The sequence below is a fragment of the Ursus americanus genome, chromosome 13 (genome assembly GCF_024610735.1).
Source record: "Ursus americanus isolate L20-20 chromosome 13, mUrsAme1.1.p, whole genome shotgun sequence".
In the NCBI taxonomy this organism is placed as follows: Eukaryota; Metazoa; Chordata; class Mammalia; order Carnivora; family Ursidae; genus Ursus; species Ursus americanus.
Window position 1 is genome coordinate 7,559,694 of NC_142139.1, and position 25,943 is coordinate 7,585,636.

At 39.1% G+C, this 25,943-nt stretch overlaps 1 protein-coding gene across 5 annotated transcripts in view; it reads left to right on the forward strand.

The window, feature by feature from the left end:
- ALPK1 (alpha kinase 1) overlaps positions 1-25,943 on the forward strand; it is a 121,538-nt gene that overhangs the window by 48,653 nt on the left and 46,942 nt on the right. For 4 of the 5 annotated variants that reach the window (XM_045799139.2, XM_045799137.2, XM_045799140.2 and 1 more), the window contains 2 exons: positions 14,994-15,225; positions 19,985-20,139. In XM_045799139.2, coding sequence (XP_045655095.2) covers positions 15,105-15,225; positions 19,985-20,139 — 276 coding nt within the window. In that variant the 5' untranslated portion in view covers positions 14,994-15,104. The remainder of the gene's footprint in view (positions 1-14,993; positions 15,226-19,984; positions 20,140-25,943) is intronic. The other variant, XM_045799142.2, reaches the window with a different exon arrangement.

Below are 25,943 nucleotides of genomic sequence, written 5' to 3' on the forward strand. Positions count from 1 at the left end.
AGTAGGAAACAGATTGTTAATTTTTGCCTGTCAAAGACTGTGTAAAAACTAATGTGTTTCACTTGCTTAGTTTGATTTACTTATTTTAAATTTTTTTTCTGTTCTACACTGGCAAATATTCCTTCATTAGCTAAAAGCAAAGAATAGAATTAACACTAAGACTCAGCTCTCCATCCTCCTCATTAGAGAAAAGAGAAAATATGAGTTCTTCTGCTTGAGGAACTACCAAAGAAAGCGAGTGGAGTAGTTCAAAAACAATGAAGTTATCCCTCACATCAGGTGATTGATGCCCTAAGCATATTTGCTCTGTGACTGAGCAACTTTTTCCCCAGTAACAGAACGCTTAAACAAAGTGGAAATCCTGAAATTCTAAGATTGTACTCATTTTCCAAGTCAGCCTGATGAAAGGAGGGCCTCAAAGCTCTCTGCAGGTTACAGAAAGAGCAGAAGTAGATCTGGTTTTCTAATAGGGTCTTTCTGGCTCCTAAAATGACCCGTGTTAATTAAGGACTCTGTAATTTGTACATACCATAGGATGCATAGGAGCTCTCAAGAGGTAAGCCAAAAATTAAATGTGCCATCCTTTCTTTATAGGAACTTTTTTCCCCCTTAAGATCACACGGGTGTGGTAAAGTTCTGCTGTAAACTGTCCTACAGAGCCCCTGGCCCCGGGGCTGTATTGGTTATCCCTGTGTTCAAGTAGTTCGGTGGGTGGATGTCTGCCTCACTCAGTGCTACTTTTGCCTTTGTGCCCTCAAAGTGTGTGGATATCCCAGCGGTTCTCCCTCAGCAGTCTCTTGCCACTCGAGAAAATGCGAGTCGTGTTTGTTCCCAGGCCAGTAGGAGGCTCCCTGCCAAGACCCATCGGTTGCTGGTGACATGCACACGCTGTGTGAATCACACGGCCACATGGTGGACTTTTATTATGTCAGCCCAGGAGTGTGGTCTGCCAATCCCCAATCCAGAAGCCCACCCCCAAGCGCCTTTGACATTTTAAGTAAAAAATAAATAAAGAGCTGTGTGTGTATCTCAGAGTGAAGAAGATGTGGGGTTGGGGGTGTTTCTGTCTGATCTGTAATCCGACGGACGCTCTTTCCCTGAGCCACTTCAGGGCTCACTTGCCTGCCACCTCAGACAGAGGAAAGACAGGCTGAGTGCTGGAGGCAAACAGCTGATTAAACCAAGTTGGCTGGGTTTTAAGGGCTTTTTTTTTTTTTTAAAGCAAATAAAACTCACATCTTTCTTCCTGAAAATGTCTAACTGGTCATAATATTTCAATTCTCTAACAGATTTTTATTCATTAACTGAGTGTGGATCTGGCAAATTACTTAGGGAATAATCCCATTATTATAGGACTTGATACTGGGAAAAATATCAAGAATCTGAAAATGTTGCATAGCGAAGCAATTTTCTTTCTTATGAACATAAATGCTAATTAAGTCAACACGGAAATCGAATCCAAAGAAGATAAAGAAAAATTATATGGCCCTTTAAAAACTGAAATTTTATTTCCTGAAAATTTTATTGATAACAATAATTGATAACTATGGAGCACTTATTACATGGTAGGCGATGTTCCTTGTGTTTGATGTATAATATTTACATTATTATATTTATACGATATTACAATATAATTCAATTGATCCTTATAAATCTCTGTGAGATTGGTCCTATTAGTACCCATTTTTACAGATGAGGAAGCTGAGACCTGACTCGTGTAAGGCTGCTCAGCTAATAAGCTGCAAAACTGAAATTTAAACCCAAGAACCCTAACTGCAAAAGGCCTTGGCTACGTATTGATGGCTCAGACAGTGAAAGTACAATTCTTCCTCTTCCTATCTTCATTTTGCTGCTCCTATAATTTCAGAGCTCCCTCATCCCTTTTGTCTCGAGACAGACTGTTCCTTTGCAGGCTACCCCTAACTCAAAATCTACATGGCTCTTTCCAAAATAACTCTCCTGGCTGTGAGAATTATGAATACAGATTTGAACATATTTTGTTGGCAAAGTAACCTTAGTCCCTACATTTGCTGGCTTCATCAAGGATGTAATGCTTCATAGCCCTGGCCATTTGATACCATAGTGTACTTCATGCCATTTCCATGGACATACCACACTGTTACCTGGACTTTCCTCCTACTCCACCCCTGGAGATATCCAGCAAGTTTGCCATTCTGACTGTTAAACAGGGCGTTTCAGTTGCCTCGTCCACCAAAGCATAGACTACATTAACAGTCGAGTCTACACCATTTCTTCTTTGAAAGATGTCTCTTCCAGGGGTGCCTGGGTGGCTCAGTTGATTAAGCGTCTGCCTTTGGCTCAGGTCATGATCTCAGGGTCATGATCTCAGGGTCCTGGGATCGAGCCCCACATCAGGCTCCCTGCTCAGCGGGGAGCCTGCTTTGCCCTCTCCCTTTGCCCCACCCCCAACTCAAATAAATAAAATCTTTAAAAATAAATAAATAAATAAATATGTCTCTTCCAGTGAATTTTTTCTTGCCGTGTTTTCTTCTAGAACTCTGGTATCTATTTAATGAGAAGGTAAGTGTGTTTTGAGGACAAGTCAGAACCCCTGAACTCTTGTCCTGATCTTTGCTTGGGACTTTGGGCAAGTTATATTCAACCTCCTCCTGCCTCAGATTCTTCACCTAGAGTTTGGGTGGACAATATCTGCCTCCAAGAGTATACTTGCCAGTTTGAAGGTCCTTCGAAATTTGTAAAATAATTTTTTCCTGCTCCTTGATTGCCCTCCAGTGTCATGGCAGCTCTGGATTTGGGGGCATATGGAGTCAGTATATGTGGCAGCTCTTCTCTCATTTGGGGTGCAAAAATACAAAGAATACTCTCCCTGAAAGTACCATTTGGAAGTACAGAATCCTTGAACAGGAGCAGATGGCAGGTTTGGTTCACCTTGACCTGAGATGTTGCTCTTCTAGCCATGGGGGCTGAGCTCATAATTCGTCAGATGTCACCATGGCTGATGGAGTGGGTAACTGTAGCTGGAGAGTATGAGCAACAGCCCCCGTGATGATGACCTTTTTTTCCCCTCCTCTTTTTTCCTGAGGCCAGCAGGTAACCCATTCGTGACCCGGAACACTCTGATTGCACTTTCCTGTGCAGTCAAGTTTGATAAACACCTTCAGCGGCCAGGAACTGGGGAGGGTGGGGCACAAGGGCAAGAGAGACAGAGACAACTTGGAAAAAAGGGACAGCTTTGGCCTCCAGTCTCCCATTCTCACAAGGTGTGGCCTGCAGGCTAGAAGTCTTGATATAAAAGAGCCATTGGAAAGAACTCCTCTCTCATGTATAGAATTCCCTAAAATCTTTTTTTTTTTTTTTAAATCACAGCACACTCCTTCATTTTCTTTGTAAGTGAAAAGAAAAGGGGAATCTAATTTCTTGGCAATCTAGTGTTTGTTAAACTAATGATTCAAACTGCCTGTCTCATCATTATTTCAGTAGCCTCTGCTAACTCACGGATCCTGAATACAAGATGAGGATCTCCTCCTCGAGGTCTCTTGTCACATCACTCTCCAACTAGATTTCTTTTCCTCACCTCTCTCTCCAGCTATTCCAAATCTACCCCCTTCAGTAGTCCCCGTGCAAGTGCCCCTCCCTGCTCTGAAATGCTCCTTTGCTGTCTCTCAATGGAACCGCTGGCTCCAATCCTAAGGGCAGGAACTGATATTTATTACCTATGCAATACTCCTAGACTTCAGTTTCTATTTTCCTCTTTTTAATTTTTTAAAAAGACTTTATTCATTTGAGAGAGAGAGAGAGAGAGATCACAAGCAGGGGTTAGGGGTAGAGGGAGAAGCAGACTCCCGCTGAGCAGGGAGCCTGATGCAGGACTCGATTCCAGGACTCTGGGATCATGACCAGAGCCGAAGGCAGACGCTTAACCAACTGAGCCACCCAGGTGCCCTCCTCTTTTTAATTTTTTCATTAAATGTCAAATCGATATCAAAAAATTATAAAATAGGTGTAATATACCCAGAACATGATGGATGCTCATAGATCAATCTACGTAAAAAAAAAAAATACTACTTTCTTTGAAGTCTGCTGTGTTCATACACTTCCCTCACATCTTCACTCTCCCCTCCATAAATCCACTGTTGTGAATTTTTAGTTTATCATTCCCTTCCTTTTCTTTGTAATTTTACCAAATATATTTGTATCCTGTAATATTATATTGTTTAGCTATAAATGTTTTAAACTTTATGCATGTATTCATCTGTAACTTGCTTTTCTATTCTACATTTCTAACATTCATCCACATATTGCTATGTGTAACTGTAATTCATTCATTTACTTGCTTATTCTAGTCCAGTGTATGAATCCACTTCAGTGTTTTAATCTATTCTCCTATTGAGGGATACATGGATTATTTCCTTTTGTTTGTTTGCTATTACAAACTGTGTCACTGTGAACATGCTTATATTTCCTAGACACACGTCCAAAATTTTCTCCAAACTAGAGTGTATGTCTAAAAGTGGACCCTGGGTCATAGTGTGCCCACTGTGTGCATTTTTTATTTTACTGAATAATGCCAAACTGTAGTTTCCAACAGTGGTGAATGAAGTAACACTAACTGTTCTTGACAACTGTTACCCAACTTAAATTTTTTCCCAGTCAAGAAGTTGTGAATGGTTATGGTTTGAATTTGTATTTCCTGATTACTAATGAGGTTGGACACGTTTCATATGTTCGTTGGCCATTAAGGTTTTCTCTTGTGTGAAGTCTATTCAGGTCTTTTGTTCATTCTTTTTCTACTGTGTGATTGGTCCTTTTTTCATTGACTTAAAGGAATTCTATATATTCTAAAATAGAAATCCTTTGTCAGTTATATACATTACAAATACTTTCTCCCAGCTTATGACTTGTCTTTTTACTTTCTTTATGGTGTCATTTTACTAATCAGAAGTTTATCTCTCCCACTAATTAAATATCAATCTCTTGTGATTTGCATTTTTTACAGATGTTTGAGAAATTCTTCCCTAACCAAAGGATCAAAAAGAATGTTGTCCTTAGATATTCTCCTTTAGAAGTTGCATATTTTGGGGCGCCTGGGTGGCTCAGTCGTTAAGCGTCTGCCTTCGGCTCAGGGCGTGATCCCGGCGTTCTGGGATCGAGCCCCACATCAGGCTCTTCCGCTGGGAGCCTGCTTCTTCCTCTCCCACTCCCCCTGCTTGTGTTCCCTCTCTCACTAGCTGTCTCTATCTCTGTCAAATAAATAAATAAAATCTTTAAAATAAAAAAAAAAAAAAGAAGTTGCATATTTTGTCTTTTACATGTAAGTCTTTAATCTAGCTAGTATTGGTTTAAAAAAAATAACCCATTAGCTCAATGCCACATACTAAGCTAGTATAATAAACCAAATTTCCATATATACACCTGTATCTTACTGCACTCTATTTTATTTAGAAGGTCAATTTGCCTACCCTAGTGCCAATAACTTTTGCATCATTTAATATAATTTTATATTAATTATTGGCATCTGATATGACACTCCCCCTCCTCCCTTGTTGTTTTTCATTAGAAGTATTTTGATTATTCTTGAACTTTGTCCTTCTGCATAAATTTTAGAATCATTTGGTCAGGTTGACACACAAACAGCGTAGAGCTGTAGCAATTTTGATTGGAATTGCGTAAAGATATAGATAAATTTGGGAAAAATTGATATCTAACAATATTGAGTTTTCCAGGCCACTACCACAGAATATCTCCTCATGTATTTAGATTTTCATTAATGTCTTTTAATGAAGTAAGTTTTATAATTTCCCTCCAAAATCTTGCATATTTATTATTAGAATTGTTCTTAAGTTACTTCATTTATATATATACATATATACACACATATATTATTTTTTATTATACCTTACATATTTTATGCCATGGTAAATGGTGGATTTTTATTAAATTACCTTTTCTAGCCACTTGTTGCTGATTTAAAGGATATTTTGCATAAGATTGGATTTATTGGCTTATTGAATGTTTGGTAAAATTTTTCTGGTAAAACTGTATGTTCCTCGTGTTTTCCTTGTAGGAAAATATTTCAACTGCTAGTTATATTTCTCTCAGATGATAGGACCATAAAGGTTTTCTGTTTCTTCTTGGTTTCTTTTAAGTAAGTTATACTTATCTAGAAATTACCCATTTTATTGTTTTCAAATTTATCGGTAAAACATGTTTCAATATTCTTATTAGCTTTTTAAAAACTCTATAGCATCTGTAATGCCCCCTCCTAAGATTTTTATTTCTACTTCTATTTGTTTGTTCTCAATCTCTGGATCAGTTTTGCCAGCAGATTATCAATTTCAGTGGTCCTTTGAAAGAACTTTATTTTGTTGAGCTTCCTATTGAATATGTTTTTTATTCCATTAATCTCTGTGCTTATTTTTATTTCCTTGTACTTTTTTTCATTTTTTTCTATTTATTTCCTTACTTTTGGTTATTTAAGCTTAAATCATTAATTTCCCAACAGTCTTTATTTCTAAGTATTTTGGCTATAAATTTTCTTCTATGTTCCACTTTGAATTCCACATTTTGACATGTAGTCTTTACATTCTGTTGTAATATTCTCTAAATTTCATAATGATTCTTTCTTTGACCTGCAAGCTATTTAGAAGTATATTTCTTAATTTCCATCAATATGAGCATTTTTCTTTTGTTATTGATTACCAACTCAATTGCCGTTTGGTCATACGGTGTCATATGTATACCATTAATCTGAAATTTGTTGAGATTTGTCTCATGGCACAGTAGGCATTAAATTCTTGTAAATGTTCCAGGTATGCTTGAAAGCAATGTATATTTTGCAATCGTTTAATATGTTATTTCATAAATATCTATTAGATCAAGTTTGTTAATTTTGTTGATCAAATAACTGGTATCATTACCAATTTTTTGTTTGCTGAATTTATTAGTTTCTAAGAGGAGTGTGTCAAATTTTCCCACTATGATTATGTATTTGCATATTTTTCTTTATGTTCTTTCACTTTTTGTTTCATATATATTAAAAGTTATGTTCCCAGAGGCATACAAGTTTAGAATTGCTATACCTTCCTGGTGAACTGAATCATGTGTCATTGTAAAGTGGCTTTTTTATCTTTATTAATGCTTTTTCCTTTAAAGTCTTTTTTGTCTGATATTACTATAACTATACTTTCTTTTAGTTAGTATTTTTCTAATATATCTTTTTCTATCTTATTACCTTTAACTTTTTTTTATTCTTATGCTTTAAGTAAATCCATGTAGCTATTTTTTTTTAAAGATTTTATTTATTTGTTTGACAGAAACAGACAGCCAGAGAGAGAGGGAACACAAGCAGGGGGAGTGGGAAAGGAAGAAGCAGGCTCCTAGCAGAGAAGCCTGATATGGGGCCCAATCCCAGAACGCCGGGATCACACCCTGAGCCGAAGGCAGATGCTTAACGACTGCGCCACCCAGGTGCCCCCATGTAGCTATTTTTTTAATCAAGTCTATCTTTATTTTTTTACTATAGCATTTAGTTCATTTGTATTTATTGGAAATACTGATATATTTAAATTTATTTCTACCGTCATGTTTTGTATTCTAAATTTATCCTGGGGCGTCTGGGTGGCTCAGTTGGTTAACCATCTGACTCTTGGTTTTGGCTCAGGTCACGATCTTGCAGTTGTAAGATGGAGCCCTGCATCAGACTCTACACTCAGCATGGAGTCTTGGCTTCTCTCTCCCTCTCCCTCCCATTCTCTCTCTCTCTCTCTTTCTCGCAAATAAGTAAATGAATAAAACCTAAATATATATATATACTTATTTATTTATTTAAGACAGAGAGAGAGATTGAGAGCATGTAAGCAGGGGGAGGAGCAGAGGTAGAAAGATAGCAGACTCTGCACTGAGCATGGAGCCCAACTGGGACCCGATCGCAAGACCCCAAGGTCATGATATGAGCCAAAATCAGGAGTCAGACACTCAACCAACTGAGCCACCCAGGTACCCCTCTTGCCTTCTTTTGCATTTTTTTTTCATGTTTGACCTTCTACCAGTTTGAAAGTCATATGTTTTATTTCAGTTTTTTTAGGCTTAATTTAGAAATTTTTTTCACAGTCTAAACTTAATATCTCCCCTCCTCCTACCAATTCCAAAATCTTATAACACTTTAACATCAATCATTCTTCTCCTGATATATATGCTGTTTGTGTTTGTATGTGTATTTTTTCTAATTTTTTCATCTCATAAGACATTGTTATTGTTGTAGCTTTATACAATTCGTATTTATATTTAGCCAACAATTCACCACTTTTGTTGCTTATTATTTTTCTTGAATCTCAGGCCCTTCATCTGTGATCACTCTCCCTTTACCTAAAGTATACAGAGATTTGTTTAGTAAGAATCTGTCGATGTTTATTTTTAAATATTTTTATTTTTCAAGGTTTTCCCCCAGCATATTGAAGGTACCCTTTCACTATCTTCTAGTTTCCATTGTTGCTTTTAACTAGGTAGCTATAAGTTCACTGTTGTTTCTTTGAAGGTACTCTGTCTTTTCTCTCTGGCTACTTTAAAGATCTTCTGTATGCCTTTGGTGTTCCATAGTTTTGCTATGATATTTCTACATGTGGATTTTTGTTTATTTATTTAACCTGCTTGAAGATTATGGGTATTTTAATTACTGTCTTTCTCCTGTTCTTAAAGTTCTTAGTCGTTATGTCTCTAAACATTTCTTTTGCTTTCCCCTCTACTTCCCTTCTAGGATTCTGGTGAGTCATGTGTTAGAGCTTTTCTATCAATCCTTTCTGTTTCTTAACCTCTCTTTTGTGTTTTCCCTCTTTCTGTCTTATGTTGTTGTATTTTAGATGAAATGTTCTGACTTATCAACCAGCTTAAAAATTATAACTTCAACCAGAACTTGTATTTTATCAAATCTATCTAATTCATGGCATTTTACATTTTTAATTATTATTTTTTCATTTACAGAAATTCTATTTGACTCTTTTTCAATCTGCCTGTGCCTTTTTATAGTTTCTTGCTCTTAACTCATACATTCAACATACTCTTTCAGATCTTTAAACATGTATACTTTGTAGTCTGTATCTGATAAATCCGTTATCTAAATTCTTTGAAGTTCTGATTTAACTATCTGTTCTTTCTTCTTTCATCCATTGTTTCCTCTTACCTCATACATTTTGTGAGCTTTGATCAGGAACTCATATTTCTTGGTATTTTACAGATGGAAATTCTTTGAAGCTTAGTTTTAAGTCAGATTCCTTTAGAGAAGGTTAATTTTCAGTCCACCAATTGCCTGAGAAAACTACCAACGTGGAACCTTTTTTTTTTGTTTCATGAAATTCACATGTAAAATCACCTTCTATTTGGTGTAGCTATTTTAAATACCAAACACAGGGTTAGAATATTATTTATCTCTGGAGATCTTGAAAAACATCATATAAAGGCTAAAGAATGAATGAAAAACATGACTTAGGTATTTGACATGTTTTCAATTAACACAGTTAATTTCAGAATTTGCATGAGCTCTGCATGATGCCTATGTGGGGATATCATTATGTGATAAGTTGGAGTTTACTAGGTGTGCCCTCCCAAAGCTTTAGGATCTTTTTAAAATAACTTATTTTAAAGTAATTATCAGGTAGAGGTTTTGTGGATCTTGCAGCTTCAGATTCTCAAGGGCAAAAAATTTTGTTCTCCTCCAAGAAGCAGCATGTTTTGCCACAGGCAGCTTTCCTGGGAAGTGGCAGGAGGGGATGGGGATTTATTTAGCTTGCCCTTACACTGAAGATTCAACCTTTTAGGACATCAGTTTTATGCAAGGGAGCAGTTTCCTCTTATATGTCCCACCTTGTGTAGGCCTTTGGCTTTTTTTCCTATCTTCCCACACTCCTAGATAGTGAAAACTGAAGTTTCGGCTTAGAGTGCTTGCAATTTCACTCAAGGCGAAGCCTAGCTTCTGTGTTGGTTAACTTTCTGGGTTCCAGCTTTTACTTGATTTATGTTTTCTGAGTAGTCCTTCCTTTCTTACCATTTTATTGATACATTTTAGAGATGTTAAAGTGCTTTTCCAGCATTTTTACTTGTTTTCAGTGGAAATGTTGGTCAGAGTGTATAGTCTTCCATACTGCTAGAAATAGAAGTCTACTCTTTTGGATTTTGGTGACTTCGAAGTTGCCTTCTCTTCTCCCTTTTTATTCAGTTTTAAGATGCTAACAATAGCCATTACCCAGACATATTTATCCAAGCCGCACGGTTGTCTTAGACTCCAATCAGACTTCTCTTTCTCCTTTTGTTTCCCCACTTGCACCAACCAGTACCAGAGGTGCTATGGTCAGTTTTTTGTGGGGTTGCTCAGGGCGGGCGAAAGGCTCGGAGAAACTGGATTGTCATTGCAAGTGACTGACTGGAGAAATGCATTCTTGTTCTGTGTTGGAGACCAGAATTCATTTTCTCATAAAAACAATATGGTAAATGATTTTGAATGTAGGTGAAAAAGTATATTTAGTATAATTACTTATGTACATATGACTTAAATGAGCTCTGTGGGTTTGTTTATGAATCTAACCAATCATTAATTGAATTCCAACAAAGATATTTTAAACTGAGCTTTTGGACTGTAATCGCATTTAGTATGCCCTGTGTAGTTCATTTTAAATGTACTTATGTCTTATTCTTATAATTATATTACAAACTCCTTGGCCGTATAAGCCATCTCTTCTACTTCTTTATGCCTCTCCACATCTTCTAGCTTAAGGATTATGACTGGTTGACCAGTGGATTAATACAGAGGTGGCAGCCAGTAAACCATGGAATACCTTTGGAATTCTTTTATTTTCCCTGACTTACCCCCAATATGGTGGGGGTAATTGTCCAAGGAAAAAGACTCACAAATGCCAAAAGAAATCATGCTTTGAGTAATCCACTGATTTGCTTACTTTTAATGATGGCTGATTTGTCAATTATAACTCAGCCACTCAGTTAAATTCTAGGTCACCAATAGAAATAAAGTACACATGTATCAAAATCAAACATGGAATGTATGAACACATGACCATTTGGCTGTGTGTGTGCATGTGTGCCTTAGATTCTAACTTTGTTGTGTATCTAGTGTTATTCTAGAGGTATCTGTTTGTATGTTCTGTTGCTTTTGCTGGCCTCTTTCTATTTAATTTTTAGAAAAAAATATGTTGGGGGATTTCAAAATTTAAAAAAAATCCATACATTACAAAAAAATATAGGGAAACTAACATGATTCAATTTAGAAATAGGTACAATTCATAGAATGCCACAGTTCAGGGAGCAAAAAATTGATACGTGTTGAAATTGAAAATGATTCTTTTATAAAGGAAGCTGACCAAAATTTCCAGCAGGACTGTTGCCTGAAGGAAAATTTCCTAGGCTCCAGCCTCTGTTATGCTTAACAATGAACCATACAAGTCTGGACAGATGGTTGGATTCCAAAGTGTTTCTCATGTTACAGTATTTTCTTCCTATTGTCTCTCCTGAATTCTGCAGGGAAAAGAGAAAAGGCTATAACTTTCAAAAAGTATAAAGAATATCCTCAGTATGTTTTGGGAAGTCACAAGGACTGAACATTAATTATCTCAAAAATCTTTTTTTTTTTTTTTTTTTTTTTTTAGAAATACTTTCTTGGTTAAAATCCAGTTGCTTATTCTGGACAGTTATGACTTATCTTTCTTACTGTCTTTATTGCTAGAAATACAAAATCTAAGATGTATTTATGTCTTTTCCTAGAAGATCCCGTCTATGTTCCCTGTCTCAAAGTATGGTAATGTTGTCCGTTCAGCTTTGAGCTATGGTAAAGTAGAAACTTGGGACTCATTTTTAAGACCATTCATAATCGTCCAACAGCAATACTGCATTTATTCTCTAAACGGCCCTCAAATTTGTCCAATTTTCTCTATCCCAAATTGCTGTTATTTTTCACCTAGACTGTTGCGATAAATGCCTAACTTATCTACCTGCAATCACCTTCTTCCTCTCTGCCACCACTACAGCCAAAACAGAATGAACTTTTCCAGATGCAAATCTGGGGTCATGTTCCTCCTGCTACCAGTCGTTTCCTATAACTCTTAGGGTAAACAAAAAATTCCTTACGTGGCATACAGTTCCCTGAACAGCCCCTACTTAGCTCTCCAAATTCACTTCATATCAACTTTCTCCTTTTATCCCTTGTTCAACTAATTTGGCCTTATTTCATTCCCTCCATATTTCTTTCTACATTAGGTCCATTCTTCACCATTTTAACTTCATTAAGCCCTGTTCTTCTTATAGAGTTTAATTCCAACATCACTTCCTCAGGGAATCCCCCATTCACCTGCTTTCATTTTACCCAAATTATTAGGTCAAGTCCTGTTGTTTGTCCCCGCAGAATCACATAGCTTCTCTCTCTTTCACAGCACTGAGACAAAAGGAAGAGATTTATGATCTGTGCATTAGGCATCGGGATTTCGAGTGAGAGAACAAAAGCAGAGTTATATTTATTTAGTAATCAACCTCTAAGATTCAAGCCAACATTTCTAAACCACAGAGGAAAGTATACATACAAATATTATACTTAAGTGTTCTCAAAAGAGCCAGGAATTAGTGAGTAAATAAGTATCAGATATTCCCCAGCAACAGACAGGCTGCTGAGTGTGTAATTTAAGACCTGGAAAGTATCAGCAATTGTTCCCACTTAACCCCCATAAACTACAGATAAGAAAAGTGAGCCTCAAAAGTGAATCTCAGAGGTCTCACAAATAGTTAATGATAGAGAAGGAAGTAGAATTAGTCACAAATATCCACTGAACACTATTATGTGTAACAGTTTTCCTATATCCAAGTCCACTTTTCATTACTACATGCTATTTCTGTTTAAACATTTACAGAAACAGAGCAACGAAAATTTATTTCCATTTGTAGTGTAACAAAAGACGACTTTTTAAGAGGATGATATGGTACCAATAAAATATTACTATAAGCCTTTAGACAAAGGGGTGACACGCTATTAAAATTATATTACAGTACAGTTTTATTCCTTTGTACATGAACTCTTCATATTTTCTTATTATACCCCTCTTTCTACATGAAGTCCAAAAAGAATCCTAGAAAAAGGATCCCCCTTCTTGCTTTTATTTGAAGAAAATGAATGTGTCCTATTCACCTGTGGCTAATTTCAAGCAAAGTTTGTTAACTTTCTCAGTTCACCAACTGCATTTCTCAATTTCCATACTAACCTCCCATTCTAGCCACATCTCCCTTTTTCAGGAATGCTGGGAATAGGATGCCATTGCTACGTGGCCTCTTGCTCACGCTAGTTCACTAATTAACTCTCTGACCAGCCCTTACTTCTTGGTTCCTTTCGTAGAAAGGCAAGCTAATCGCCAGCTCTTACTACACAGCATTGACTTAAAAACACTTGAGCTAAAAGGGACACTGAAAACCATTTAGTCCAACAAGCCAAACCATGCAGGAATACTTTCTGAAACATATTAAACAGAAGAGCGATTTAATTTATTGTTATGCTTAAATGCTTCCATAACTAATTCCTCACAATCTCACTTTTGTGAATACTCTTCCAAGTAACAAGAATTTTGTATTCAAGTCTCTACTGGGGTTCTTCACCAACGAAACTCAATTATTTTAATGACACAAGCCTGTAATACCCAAAAACTTTGCTTTGTCAGTTTATCTGTGTAAAGAATGTGTGTGTGTTTTAAAATCCAAAGCATATGGAGTACTAGTCAGGTTAGAATGAAAAATGAAAAGTGTAGATGACACAATTAGCTCATCTTTCATTCTGTGTTCCTGTTAAGTCTTAGAATAGAAAAAAAAATGTTTTCTTGCTATTTAAAATTCAAAACTAGCTTCTTAAAATGAGGCCTTTTTGTTCCAACACCTACACAATAATTCACTGCTTTAATATTTTCAATGATTACTTCATTGCATGTATAAGCTACGAGACAAAGGGACTGGAACCATCCATGTATCTGTTACTTTCTTCGCTTTCAGACTCTTTTGCTTTGGTAATAAAATTCTATGTGCCCTATAAGAGTGTCCAAACCAAACAGCAGCTCCACAGTCTATCCTGGCAAACTCAGTTTCTTTGTTTCATTTGTACATTGTAAACAAAACAAAATTCCTTTTGTTTTGTTTACAATGAACATTCTTTAATAAAAGGAAGACAGACAAAAAGATTTGTTAAACTAGTAACTTTCTAGTATTTATTTGCCAGGCATTTTTGTACTGTCGGTAATTTATTTTGTTCTTGAAATTACCTTGACTGCCATAGATCATTACAGTATATTCATATTTGCATATGAAATCTCTCAACTGTACATATGTTAAATAGCAATATAAGTAGATTCATCCATCCATATGATAAATTCATCCATATGATAGATCTAGGAAATTGGGTTTTCTGAGATATCATTTCTCTATTTTATTTGGCAAGTTGCCTGGCTGTGAAGAGCTTTAAATTTGGCATCTGTCATTGCCTATCATGGTCCAAATTAGACGATGCTAAATACCATGAAGAATACTTCACAGGGGAAATCAGTAGCGGGTTATGAGAATGGTAAACTTCATATCGCCATGTGCTTGTAACTGAATATTAGAACTGTTAGCCAGATGCTTCCTGTAGACTTCCAGAGAGACAGAAAGTGCAGTGTCACTGAGATCCAGAGGCACTGATGTAAAATATGCAGAAGATACATAAATCATAGGGTATATTCATTTCATGTGGCTTCGTGGGATTCCACTGACATCACTGTGGGTAACCAAGGTCTGCACCAGGAGCCTCTCCCTTCTGCTCTCCGATGCCTTCGAGGTGCTGCCCATCTAGACCAGGCCCTGCAGTAATTTCACACACTCCCCTAATAAAGTCCTCGGGGGCGGTCATGTATTTTCATCTGTTTACCCTATTATCCCTCCCTGCTTGAGTCTTACAGATAATTGATGATGCTTCAGTTAGTCATCTTTCTCCTGCTTTTGTTCACCAGGTACCTCCGCCTTAAAGGGGCTCTTTTATTGAGAATCGATGTCTTCTTCTGGGTAATTGATCACCATAGACCCAGGGACACTTAACTCATCGTTGAGGAAGAGTAATCATCATGAATAACCAAAAAGCTGTAGCTACACTACTGCAAGAGTGCAAGCAAGTGCTGGACCAGCTCTTGTTGGAGGCGTCAGATGTGTCGAAGGAGGACAAGAGCGAGGACCAGCAGTGCAGAGGTGAGGTCCTGATGGGAGGCACTGGGGGGAGGGAGAAGCCAGCAGGTTCGCTCTCAACTCCCCTGCCTGAACGACATGTTTTCATCTCTGCCCTATTTTTCTTCTCTTGGCAGATGACCACCGAGAGATGAGTGGATTTCTAGGGCATGAATGGGACATGGGCTGCAGGCGGACGGGCAGGGGAGGAAGCCCACTTTGTTGCAGTGAATTGCTGTCAGTTCTAATTTTAGGCTTCAGTAAACATGAGGCTACAAGAAAACAGTTTAGTTCAAGAAGAACAAAGGGTGCAAGTGGGCCGGTGCACGTAAATTTCAATTATTAAAAAATTGAAGCAACTTCTGAATGGTGGCACATACTTTTTTTTCAAACGAGGCTTTTGTGCCTCATCAGTTTCCATAGGCTTCTATGGTTTCCATAAATATGTCATCTCATTGGTCCAGTCTCTCTTTTTTTGATTATCGATACGTTTCTCATGCTGTATTCACATGCCGTTTGTAAAATAAATCCTCTCACACTGATAAATACTGATCGCATCATTATCAGAATTGAATTGGCCTTTTGCTCATTTCAATAGTTTATGCCATTCACAGTTTTAGATACGTCATTGTTTGGGAAGTTTTGATCACAAAGTCTAGAAAGTTGAAGTATTTCTTATTTCTTCCATAGCCAGTTTTGGGGAGAGAATCTTTTTTCCTTAGACTGCTTTTTAGTGTTTGAATAAATGTTCCTCCATTTCTCTAAGTGTGTCCCTTTTATGTGCTTTTAATATTTTTCTTTGTATTTTTAGTGACTTGCTATTCCTTGCAGAAATAAGATGACCACATAAAATGCACACTCCCCATCTCTTTTGTTGTTGATGATTATGTAATGGGAAAAGGTTCTGGAGAAGCCTCCCCCCCCCCACATTCTTGTATATAGGCACACACATTTTTTACAGAGGCTTAAGTTTTTGTAATCTGTCATTTATGCTCCTTTCAAGGTAAACCGCCCTGTGTCCCATTGTTTCACAACTACTTAGTTTATGTGATTTCCTTATTTACTAGCCAAATACACTGCGTGCTTTTGCTCGCTAGTTATGTGTGTCCATCAGCCCGAGCACACGCTGGCAGGTGTTAGCCCCTTGTCAGGGAGCAGCGGTGGCAGCTCTAGAACGTGCCGCAGTGCTGGTGCTAGTTGTCCCCAGGGGCAGTGTGTTGCATTTTTCTCTTGTCCTTTTACTACATAGCATCCTTTGTCTACTCAGCCCAAATTCCTTTAAACTTTCTGCTCTCCCCAGTGAAAACTCAGAGCCCCCAGTTGGGTAGCATCTTCTTCTTTTTCTTCCCAAGTGCCGCAGAATAGGAGAAATAGTCGGTTTAGTTCCAGGTAAGACACATCAGGACCACAAAGTCATTCAATTAGCAACAACCCTTCAGGTAAGCTGCTTGGGGAAGGAAGTGATCAGAGAGGCAGAAGATGGTACTGCTCTGTCAGGGGCTGACTGCTGGGCTTGGCTGAATCTCATAAGCCAATGGGGGAGGAAACCTATGCTGAGCCATCGACAATCTCAGCATTAATCGATCCCCATGGAGGCAAGCTGCGGAGTCCACCCCATGGGCTATCAGTGCAGCTGAATGCAGTCTGAGCTCAGAGTTTTTCCCTCAGCAGCTGGTTTCTGAGTAATACTGGTGGGTGGGTTGTGCTGCCACCAATGTCGTCACTCATGGGTACTCCAAGAGAAAGACATCAGTACAGGGTCACCTAATGGTGGCAGACAAGTCGGAGGACTTGAACATGATCGCTTTTCCTTCCTCCTCTCGCGCTCGATCCTATCCTCTTCCTTCAGAAATTGCCCTTGTCAGCATGGAAGACTAACCCTGGCAACTTCCTTAGAAATAGAGGAGGAACCGAAATCTAAACACAGATATATTTTTTAAATGTATTTCAGAGGCCTCACTTATTTCGGTATGCTATACTGGCCTATCCATGCTCTGGCATGGTCTGCAGGGAGAGGGTGGTATGGGGAAGGCAAAAATGAGCTGTGTAGAATAGATTTTCTCTGTCATCATGAAAAAAATTGAAAATATTTGAACTATTCAGTGCCAATGTATGGTAAAATTCTTTGAATCCAGAAATCAGATTCCCATTGTCATTTGACTACTTATTTGACTCCTGAGCTTGATACTCATGGACAGAATGTCTAATTAATTTATCAGTCGAATGGGACACTTGAGAGTGAGAGGAGCAGTATAAATAAGTACACTAGGACCACATGGGACTGTCCTAAGTAAACAGAAATTAATAGTCATCCTATTCCCGACTATTTACAAATATAATTTAAGAAGCTTTCTTTAGGGACACCTGGGTGACTCAGTCAGTTAAGCAGCCAGCTCTCGGTTTGGTTCAGGTCTTGATCTCGCAGTCCTGGGATCAGGCCCTGCGTCAGCCTCTGCGCTCAGTTTGGATTCTCTGTCCCTCTCCCTCTGCCCCTTCTCGCTCCTTCTCTCTCTCTCCCTCTCTCTCTCTCTCTGTCCTTCTCTCTCTCTCTCTCAAATAAATAAATACAATCTCTACATGTATACAGGAACACTTTTGGCCATCAGAAGGCCAGGCTTTCTAGCAGATCATGACCACATTGGTCCCTAATGGCATGTCTCTGCTTTCTTTGGGGGAGTGCTATTGCACTGTCAGTGCTCAGTAGTTCTGGGTTGCTGAATCAGAGAGCAGTGATTTCCTGTTATTTGCAAATCATCCTCAGTAGTCTGGATTACTCACTGGTGTGGCCCATTTGATATCTCAATGCCAAGCAATGTTTCCCTACTAGCACTCTTCCTTACATTTGCCCAGTGGGTGGTAAGGACACAGAAGGGCATTGGACTAGGGCAGAGTTAGGTTTTCTTCCTCCTGTTTCTTTTGTTTTTTTACTCTCTCTATCATATCTCTTTTGTCCTATTTAGCATGTCTCATGTAGATGCAAGACTAATCCTTCTTTTACACATCATGGTGTGATTTACAACAGTGATAAGACATGATGCCTGTCTTCAGGGAGCTCACATACAGTGAGAGGACAGTGTGATGACAGAGCAGTGGGATGAACACTGAAAGCATGCATTTTGGAGTTTGGGAGTACTCAGGAGGGACATTTTAATTCCATGGGGTGGTCATGGCAAGCTGATGAGAAGTAGTCATGTTTGCACTGAAGCCAGTGGGCTTGAGCTTGATCATGAAAGGATTGGGGGAGCGCAATGCAAAAGTGAGGACAGGATGTACAAAACCATTAAAAGATTTTATGCAGGGCAATGGACGGTCTATCTTGTGTTTTAGCAAAATAGGGATCAGCAGCGTGGAAGTTGGAGTAGATGGGGCAAGATAGGAAGCAGTGGTTCAAACAAGAGTTACTGATAATGAAAAGGAGGAAATGGATTTTAGAATCTACAGAATTTGATAACCAGTTAGGTTGAGGGGGAGAGAAAGAGCAAAAAGTCTAGACTGACTTCTAGGTTTTGCACTTGGGTGATTTAGTAAATGGTGGTAGCAGTCATCAAAATAAAGAATAGAGAAAACAGATTTAGAAAAAAGATGGTGAGTTCAGCTTTAGATACTTTCTTTTAAGATTTTATTTATTCATTATTCATTTGAGAGAGAGAGAGAGAGAGAGAAAGCACAAGCAGAGGGAAGGGGCAGAGGAAGAGGGAGAAGCAGGCTCTTCACTGAGCAGGGAGTCCAATGGGGGGGCTCGATCCCAGGACCTGGAGATCATCACCTTAGTCGAAGGCAGATGCTTAACCATCTGAGCCACCAAGGCACCCCCAGCTTCAGATACTTTTGAGTATGAAAGGTCTGCAAGACAAGCACCTAGAGCTTTATAACTGGCAGTCATACAATCAGGTCCATAATCCCTTATTCAGAATGCTGGGGCTTCACACATGCTTCAGCTTTCAGAATTTTTCAAATGTTAGGAAGGTAGTGTGGTGCAGGGACCATGTGTTACATTCACACTCCAGCAGAAGCTGGGGCAGCATCTAGAGTCAAACATTAAAATTTTTGCAGCAAAACTTTTGGCTAATCTCACTAAATAAGATAAACAAGACTGTAAAGAGCCTCTAGTCAATTCACGTCTGGTTTGGGTGCCAAACTTGAGAAAAAACATATAGTTTCCAGAGTTTGTTGGGTTTTCTAAGTTTGGATAGGAGATTGTGGACCTCTGTGATTAGGTTTGCTGCCCAGGAAGAGATCGAATGTATCTACTCAAGTGAAACAGGGCCATTTCGCAATAAATTGATACCATTTCAAATTTCATTTGCATTTCGCCTATGTTCAAATGTAGTCTGTGGTGAAAGTATGCGATGAGGTGAGGTGAGGTCTTGGAGAAGTAAAAAGAGGTTGTGCAAATTGACTCTCTGCCTTACCCAGCTGCCACAAGTCCCAGATGTCATTCCATCTCAGTCCCTTTCTCATTTTACAGGGAAAATAATATTTCCTTCATTCCTTTCTCTGATTCTTCATGCAGAGATAGTCACTGAAGTGCTTTACTTCCTGCTAAAAACCTTTCTTAATGCCTGACTACCCCAATTTACCTGAAGGGCAAAGTCGAGCAGGGCCACCCCTGACAGATAGCTTTGCGCTATTATTCTTTGAGTCAGAACCACCAGCTTTAGACCGGCCAGCAAGAGGTAGGAAAAATTGTTTTTTTGCCACTGAGGTGCTTCATCATAACATTGGTAACTCAACAGTCTTTTCTTTGACTGCAATTTCCTTACCTGAACTCTGACCTTTTCAGCTTCACTCCCCAGCGAGTTAAGGACCCTGATCCAGGAGGCAAAGGAAATGAAGTGGCCCTTTGTGCCTGAAAAGTGGCAGTACAAACAAGCCGTGGGCCCAGAGGACAAAACAAACCTGCAGGATGTGATTGGCTCCGGGTTGCAGCAGTTACTGGTAGGGAGAGCCACGCCACCTGTTCCTCTGACACCCCCAAGTGAGGCATTTAGCCTCTAAGTGGTCTAATAGATTAAATTTCTTTGAAGCATAAGACAGCCCCTACCCTTATGGTCGACTCTGCCAGATTGACTAATGTGGGGGAAACAGCTTTTAGAAAGCATCGCTTGCCTATAAGACCTTCCGTTGGAAAGCCAAGTCAGGTAAAAGTGAAGGGTGGTCACTGGGTCGAGGGAGAAACCTGTCATCCTGAAATATGTATTATATCCTTGGTGGGCCAGAAGCAGTAGTTTTGGTTCTGCCATGTCTCGTAACATTTTTATTTTGAAATGCTCCTTTTTAAAAGTTGGGGAGCTTAAAAAAATAAATTCACCATTATTTCATCAATATGATTGCCTTCTGCCGTGTCCCTCCCCCCCCCCCAAACCTGGGATCCTCCTCCCTCCCTTATCTCCTCATGATTCAGGCTGTTCAGGAAGCATCAAATCAAAGTTATTGACCTGCTTATTCCTCAACTCACTTATTGGAAATTAATCAAACTGGTATCTCTACTTTGGAGAGAAGAGGACCTCATGGATAGCACATGAGCTCAGATTTGAGCTCAGATTTCAAGGAGTGCCATTGTTCTTTTTGGTAGCATTGCCAAGGGCAAGAGTCTATTAGCTTATATGTATTTTTTTTCTCATACAAAAATATTTATTTGTCTGAAGACCAGGTATTACAAACAATAATAATATCCTAAAATCTTTATTTCATCAGTTTACATGAGAATGTGCTTTTGGGTCATCCCAAAATAAATGTATAGATATTGTCTTTGCCTATAAAAACAGAAATCTAGGAAAGATTCCCTGATCTACATACATATAATGGCATCTCTGGAGGCTTAAGAGAATAGCAAAAGCCCCACTTTTCCCACCCCCCCCAAAATAAACAAACAGACTGGGGTTAAGTAGACTGGGGACTGCAGGCAAAGGAAAGCGAATACTTGGAAAGAATGCAGTGGTGAGCCAGGGATTTTAAATTAGCAGGCTTGGTATAGGTGGAAAAGTGGAATAGAATAATAACTGTAATTTGTGTATCACCGTGGATTTCACAAAGCACTGCACACGCATCACCTCATTTAACTCTCCAAATGGCCTTCCGGTGATTATTACCATGATCATCCCCATTTTACAGATGAGGAAATTAAGGTGCAGGGAGATTAATGTGCCCAGGGGCACAGACCAGGGAGTGGTGGAGCTACTCCTTCCTCCCTCTCACTGCCAGTTCTCCCTCAGGAAGCCCCAAGTGAAGAACTTGAAAGCGCAGGTAGAATCCCCGAGACTTGTTTACCCTAAAGCAAGATGCAGGCTGCCCAGTAGAGCTTCCTGCAATGCTGGAAGTGTTCCATATCTCTGCTGCCCAATACATTAAGCCCTCGCCACCTGTGGCTTTCCAGCGCTTGAAATGTGGCAAGTATGACTGAAGAACTGAATTTTTTAGTATTATTTAATTTTGAAAAATCAATTTAATAGCCACCTGTGGATAGGGCTACTATTCTATGGAACAGGGCATTTCTTCAGCAGTGATGCTTAAAACGAGACCTCACAGCAGCAGCACTAGATTACCTGAAGACTCGTGGGATATTCAGATTCTTGGGCCACACCCTCGTCTTACCAAAACAAAAACTCTGGGGCTGAGGGTCTAGCAATGAGCATTAGACAAGCCCTCCAGATGATTCTCGTGCATGCTAGAGTTTGAGAACCAGCGTTCTAAAGGAAAGAATAGGATGAAGAGCGAGGGGGGATGGTTAGTCTGACCGGGTGTGAGAGGAGAAGGGGCAGGGTAAGGGGTAAAGGAGACTCCAATGTGAAGGTCGCGGGAGGCCAACGATAAAAGCAGTCTCCGTCCCATCAATTCCAGGAACCTTGTTTAGACTAGGACCAGTTCCTGAAAACCCAGTGGTTGCTTTACCTTGTGTTATTCGGCCGCCGGTGGTATAGAACTTTCAAGGCTTCCAAGGGAGGTGAGAACAGGATAGCTTCACAGACGGAGGGACCCCTGCTTTGACCTTTGGGGCTTAGAAAGTTCCTCTGAATTTCAAACATAGGCTGAGAGAGGGACACGCAGCACATCACCATAACCAGGGTTTTGCTCCTCTCGGTCCATCCCACAACCACCAGATCCCCCTTCGCTGCATGCAAAGCCCATAGTGACTTTGCTGAAAAACTGAAGAAGGTATTTTGAAAACTTGATCTTGCTGCATTTGGGGGTTAATGTGAGTTGGGAGACAAGCTGCTCATAGTTGTTAGATTGTTGTAAGGGCCCATTTATTATTCCTTCTACTTTCCCTCTGTCTACTGCATGGATGTCACAGTTGGGGGAAATAGAGACATCGGGCATTTAAGATGTTTGTGTCCAGCTCGCAAGATCACTAGTGGCAGCTCTAAGACTCAGTCCATTAGGCTTCTTTAGCCCCCGATGTATTTAACCTGGGAGCTTTTTGAACTCTGAGCGTCATTTTCTGTAGCTTCCCCAGCAAGCTGTAAATTAACCGCACCTCCCGAAGACTCTTAGGATGCTTTCCTATTGTGTCAGACCCCAAGCGCACAATTACTAAACCACTCTGTTCCGTAAATACAGGGAACTATAGCACTCTGGGAACTCCCGCGACTTTTGATATCTTAGCTTGTCAAAAGTATCTCGAGTGAATCATGATTTGTTGTCCCATTATCCATTGATTTCAATATTATACTTTACTGATGCTGGAGGGCCATGTTTTAATAATCAATTAATTATGAGATTCTGTTCTTACATAAAAAAATTAGTCAAAGGCTGCTGACCTTGTCTATTCAGCCGACTTATCTCTTCTTACGGTTTTTTCACAAATCTAAACTTACCATGGTTTTCTTTGCCTTGAAATGAATCCTTCCCATAAAAAGTTTCCCTCTATTTTTAAAATTCGCATTACGCTTAGAGTGTAAACCCTGTTAAGTTTAATTTAATTAAACTTAATTCCACAAATAACAGATCAAAGTTGAGCATAGAATTCTGCTGAGTGCCTGAGTTGGTGAAATTAAAGGTCATTTATAATGTTACTCTCTTGGGCTGAACTTAATCAAGAAAAATTATATGTGTTTTATGCTTTGCTTTCTGTTCTCCACAGCCTCCCCCATTTCCTCCCTCCTTGTGCGCCCCCCCCTCCTTCCCCACCCCCAATCTTTTCTCCTTTGGTGTGTGGCCATAGACAGAAATTTATGGCAGGGGCCAACCTCCTTTACACTCCACACAAAGCTTGCTGACTTGAGAGAGTTTGTTCGCTCTCTCCCAGAAAAAACACCTGCAGTACGCTCCCCAAGAAACCTGGAGAGATGGGAGATTAATGTGGCTGTAATAGCTGGGCAGTGTTTTTGGTATTATGCCCTCTCCCCAGGTAGATGGGTCTTTTCCGAGATGATACCAATTATTTATTGCTGAAACATCTGTTGATAACTGCAGCTGCGCTGTGAAACAAAGCATATCATGGGGTCACAGGCTATAGGGACCTAAAATCCTACCTCATGCTCGTTTGAGACTATTCAGTAACACCCTCAAGTCCATGGGTTACCGTCATCTTTAATGTCTCATCAGGCCCTAGAAAATACTTTGTAAACACTGCACTGCCCTGCCCTACAGGCTTTGAAGTATTATTTCATGTTCATCGGTAATTTATATTCCAGTGCCATTGTGCTGTGGGAAAAAGAGGGGGAACCTTTTTTGTTTTCCATTTAATTGTATATCGCCTGACACTTTGACCTGTATTATTAGTATTAGTCAGAAAAAGGATTTTCTCCCTCTCTTATTTAAAAATAAAATTTCAAGGGAAAGTAAGCGCTCCTTCAGCTCTTTTCACTCAAAACAATGTTTACACTCTAAGACGGAAAGATGAAAAGCGCAGGCGATTTTTTTCGAGTGTCGGAGAAGGGCATTTCAGTTTTTGAAAGAGAACAGTAAGGCCCTTATAAATATCATTCAGCAAAACCTTTGATGGATTTTTTTCAAAAAGTATTGAAGGCATTTACCGTTAGCTTCTGTTTAGCTTGCTTTTAGGCGGGCACAGCAGAGTTCTTAGTAGTAAATCTGTCCTTGCTTCTGAGGTGCCAGGGGATGATGACACCAGCCTCAGTGTAGATGCCACCTTTTGTAATTTTTCCAGGAACTTTTACACTTCTAAAAAAGGATAATTTCTGCACAAAGAAAATATGAAAATAAAACTTTTAAAAAGGAGATAAAGGACATGGTTTGGATTTGCATGTCTGTGGTGGTTGAGAGCAGGCTGGGTTGCCAGGCTAAGAAAAATTGTTGGATAAGCCTTGGTTTTGTGCACTCTCTGCAGATTTGGGGTCCTGATCTTTTTTTCTTTTTTTTTAAGAATTTATTTATTTATTTGACAGAGAGAGAGGAGCGAGAGAGGGAACACAAGCAGGGGGAGTGGGAGAGGGAGAAGCAGGCTTCCCGCTGAGTAGGGAGCCTGATGGTATGTGGGGCTCGATCCCAGAACGCTGGAATCGTGACCTGAGCCGAAGGCAGACACTTAGCCACTGACCCACCCAGGCACCCTGGGGGTCCTGATCTTGATGAGGAACTGGCCTTTCCTCAGCCCTGTTTCTGTGGAGGGGGGGAACCTGAATTTAGTAGGGTGCCTCTGCAAAGAGATATACTGTAATTTTTAGAGGTTGACTAAAGTCAAGTCCAAGGAGATGAAACAGTCTCAGAATGAGGATATTTTTTCCATTTTCTTTTCAATTGTATAACCATGAAAATGGGTAATCTGATAAGCTTTATTCCACAGGTATTTTGTGGAATAAAAAAAAACCTTTGTGGGTGAATAAAGTTTGATATATTTAGCTTCCAGAATATTTTTCTAACATGTCTTTTCAGATAATCTTGGTGCCTTTAACTTGTTGATATTTTTATTTTTAAACTATTTAAATACTAAGGAATCAAAAATTAAAACATAAATAAGCATGTAATAAACATAAGAGTTGGTTATTACAATATTGTGGGGAAATGTTTTAAAAATGTCTAGTGTGATTAACCTAGGAGCAGAGAGGGGCAAAAGAGTCTTTAGCAAAAGATAAGTATAAATTTATTAGGAAATGAAAAGTCAAGTTGAAGAAAAATACATGGTGTGAGGATTAGGTAAGGTGAGATGCTATCCCTGGGAGCAATAGAATTCCCCTCCATGAATAATCTCTGGGTTAAAGAGGTTCTTAAAACTAATTTAAAACACATTTATTTCAGTTTTCATATGAGTAATAGAGAATTCAAAAGCAGTAATAGGTGATTTTTGCATTATGATTCTTTCAGCAAGTGATTTTTTCAAATGAAATTTTCATCTTTATGTGATTTGGAGTTTTAATAGCTGAGATCATTTTCATCAGGATGTAAAAAGCAAAATAAATGCAAGCTGCAAATTCACTCATTTATTCAGAAAAACTTTATTGAGTACTAACATGTGCCAGACATTTGATATATATAGAACACAGGGAGATGCAAAAGAAATAGAAGATCTAGTTCATGTCCTGGAAAAACTACCTGAATGAAAAGGTGGGTCAACCAACCCTTAGTCAAAAGACCTGCTTGTTGGAATGGTTACTTCTCTTTATTGACCACCTAATATGTGGCGGGTGCTCAATACATATTCTTCTAACTCTTTTTTTTATTTTTTAAAGATTTTATTTATTTATTTGAGAGAGAGAGTGAACACAAGTGGGGGTGGGGAGGGACAGAGGGAGTGGGAGAAGTAGTCTCCCAGCTGAGCAGGGAGCCTGATCTGGGTCTAG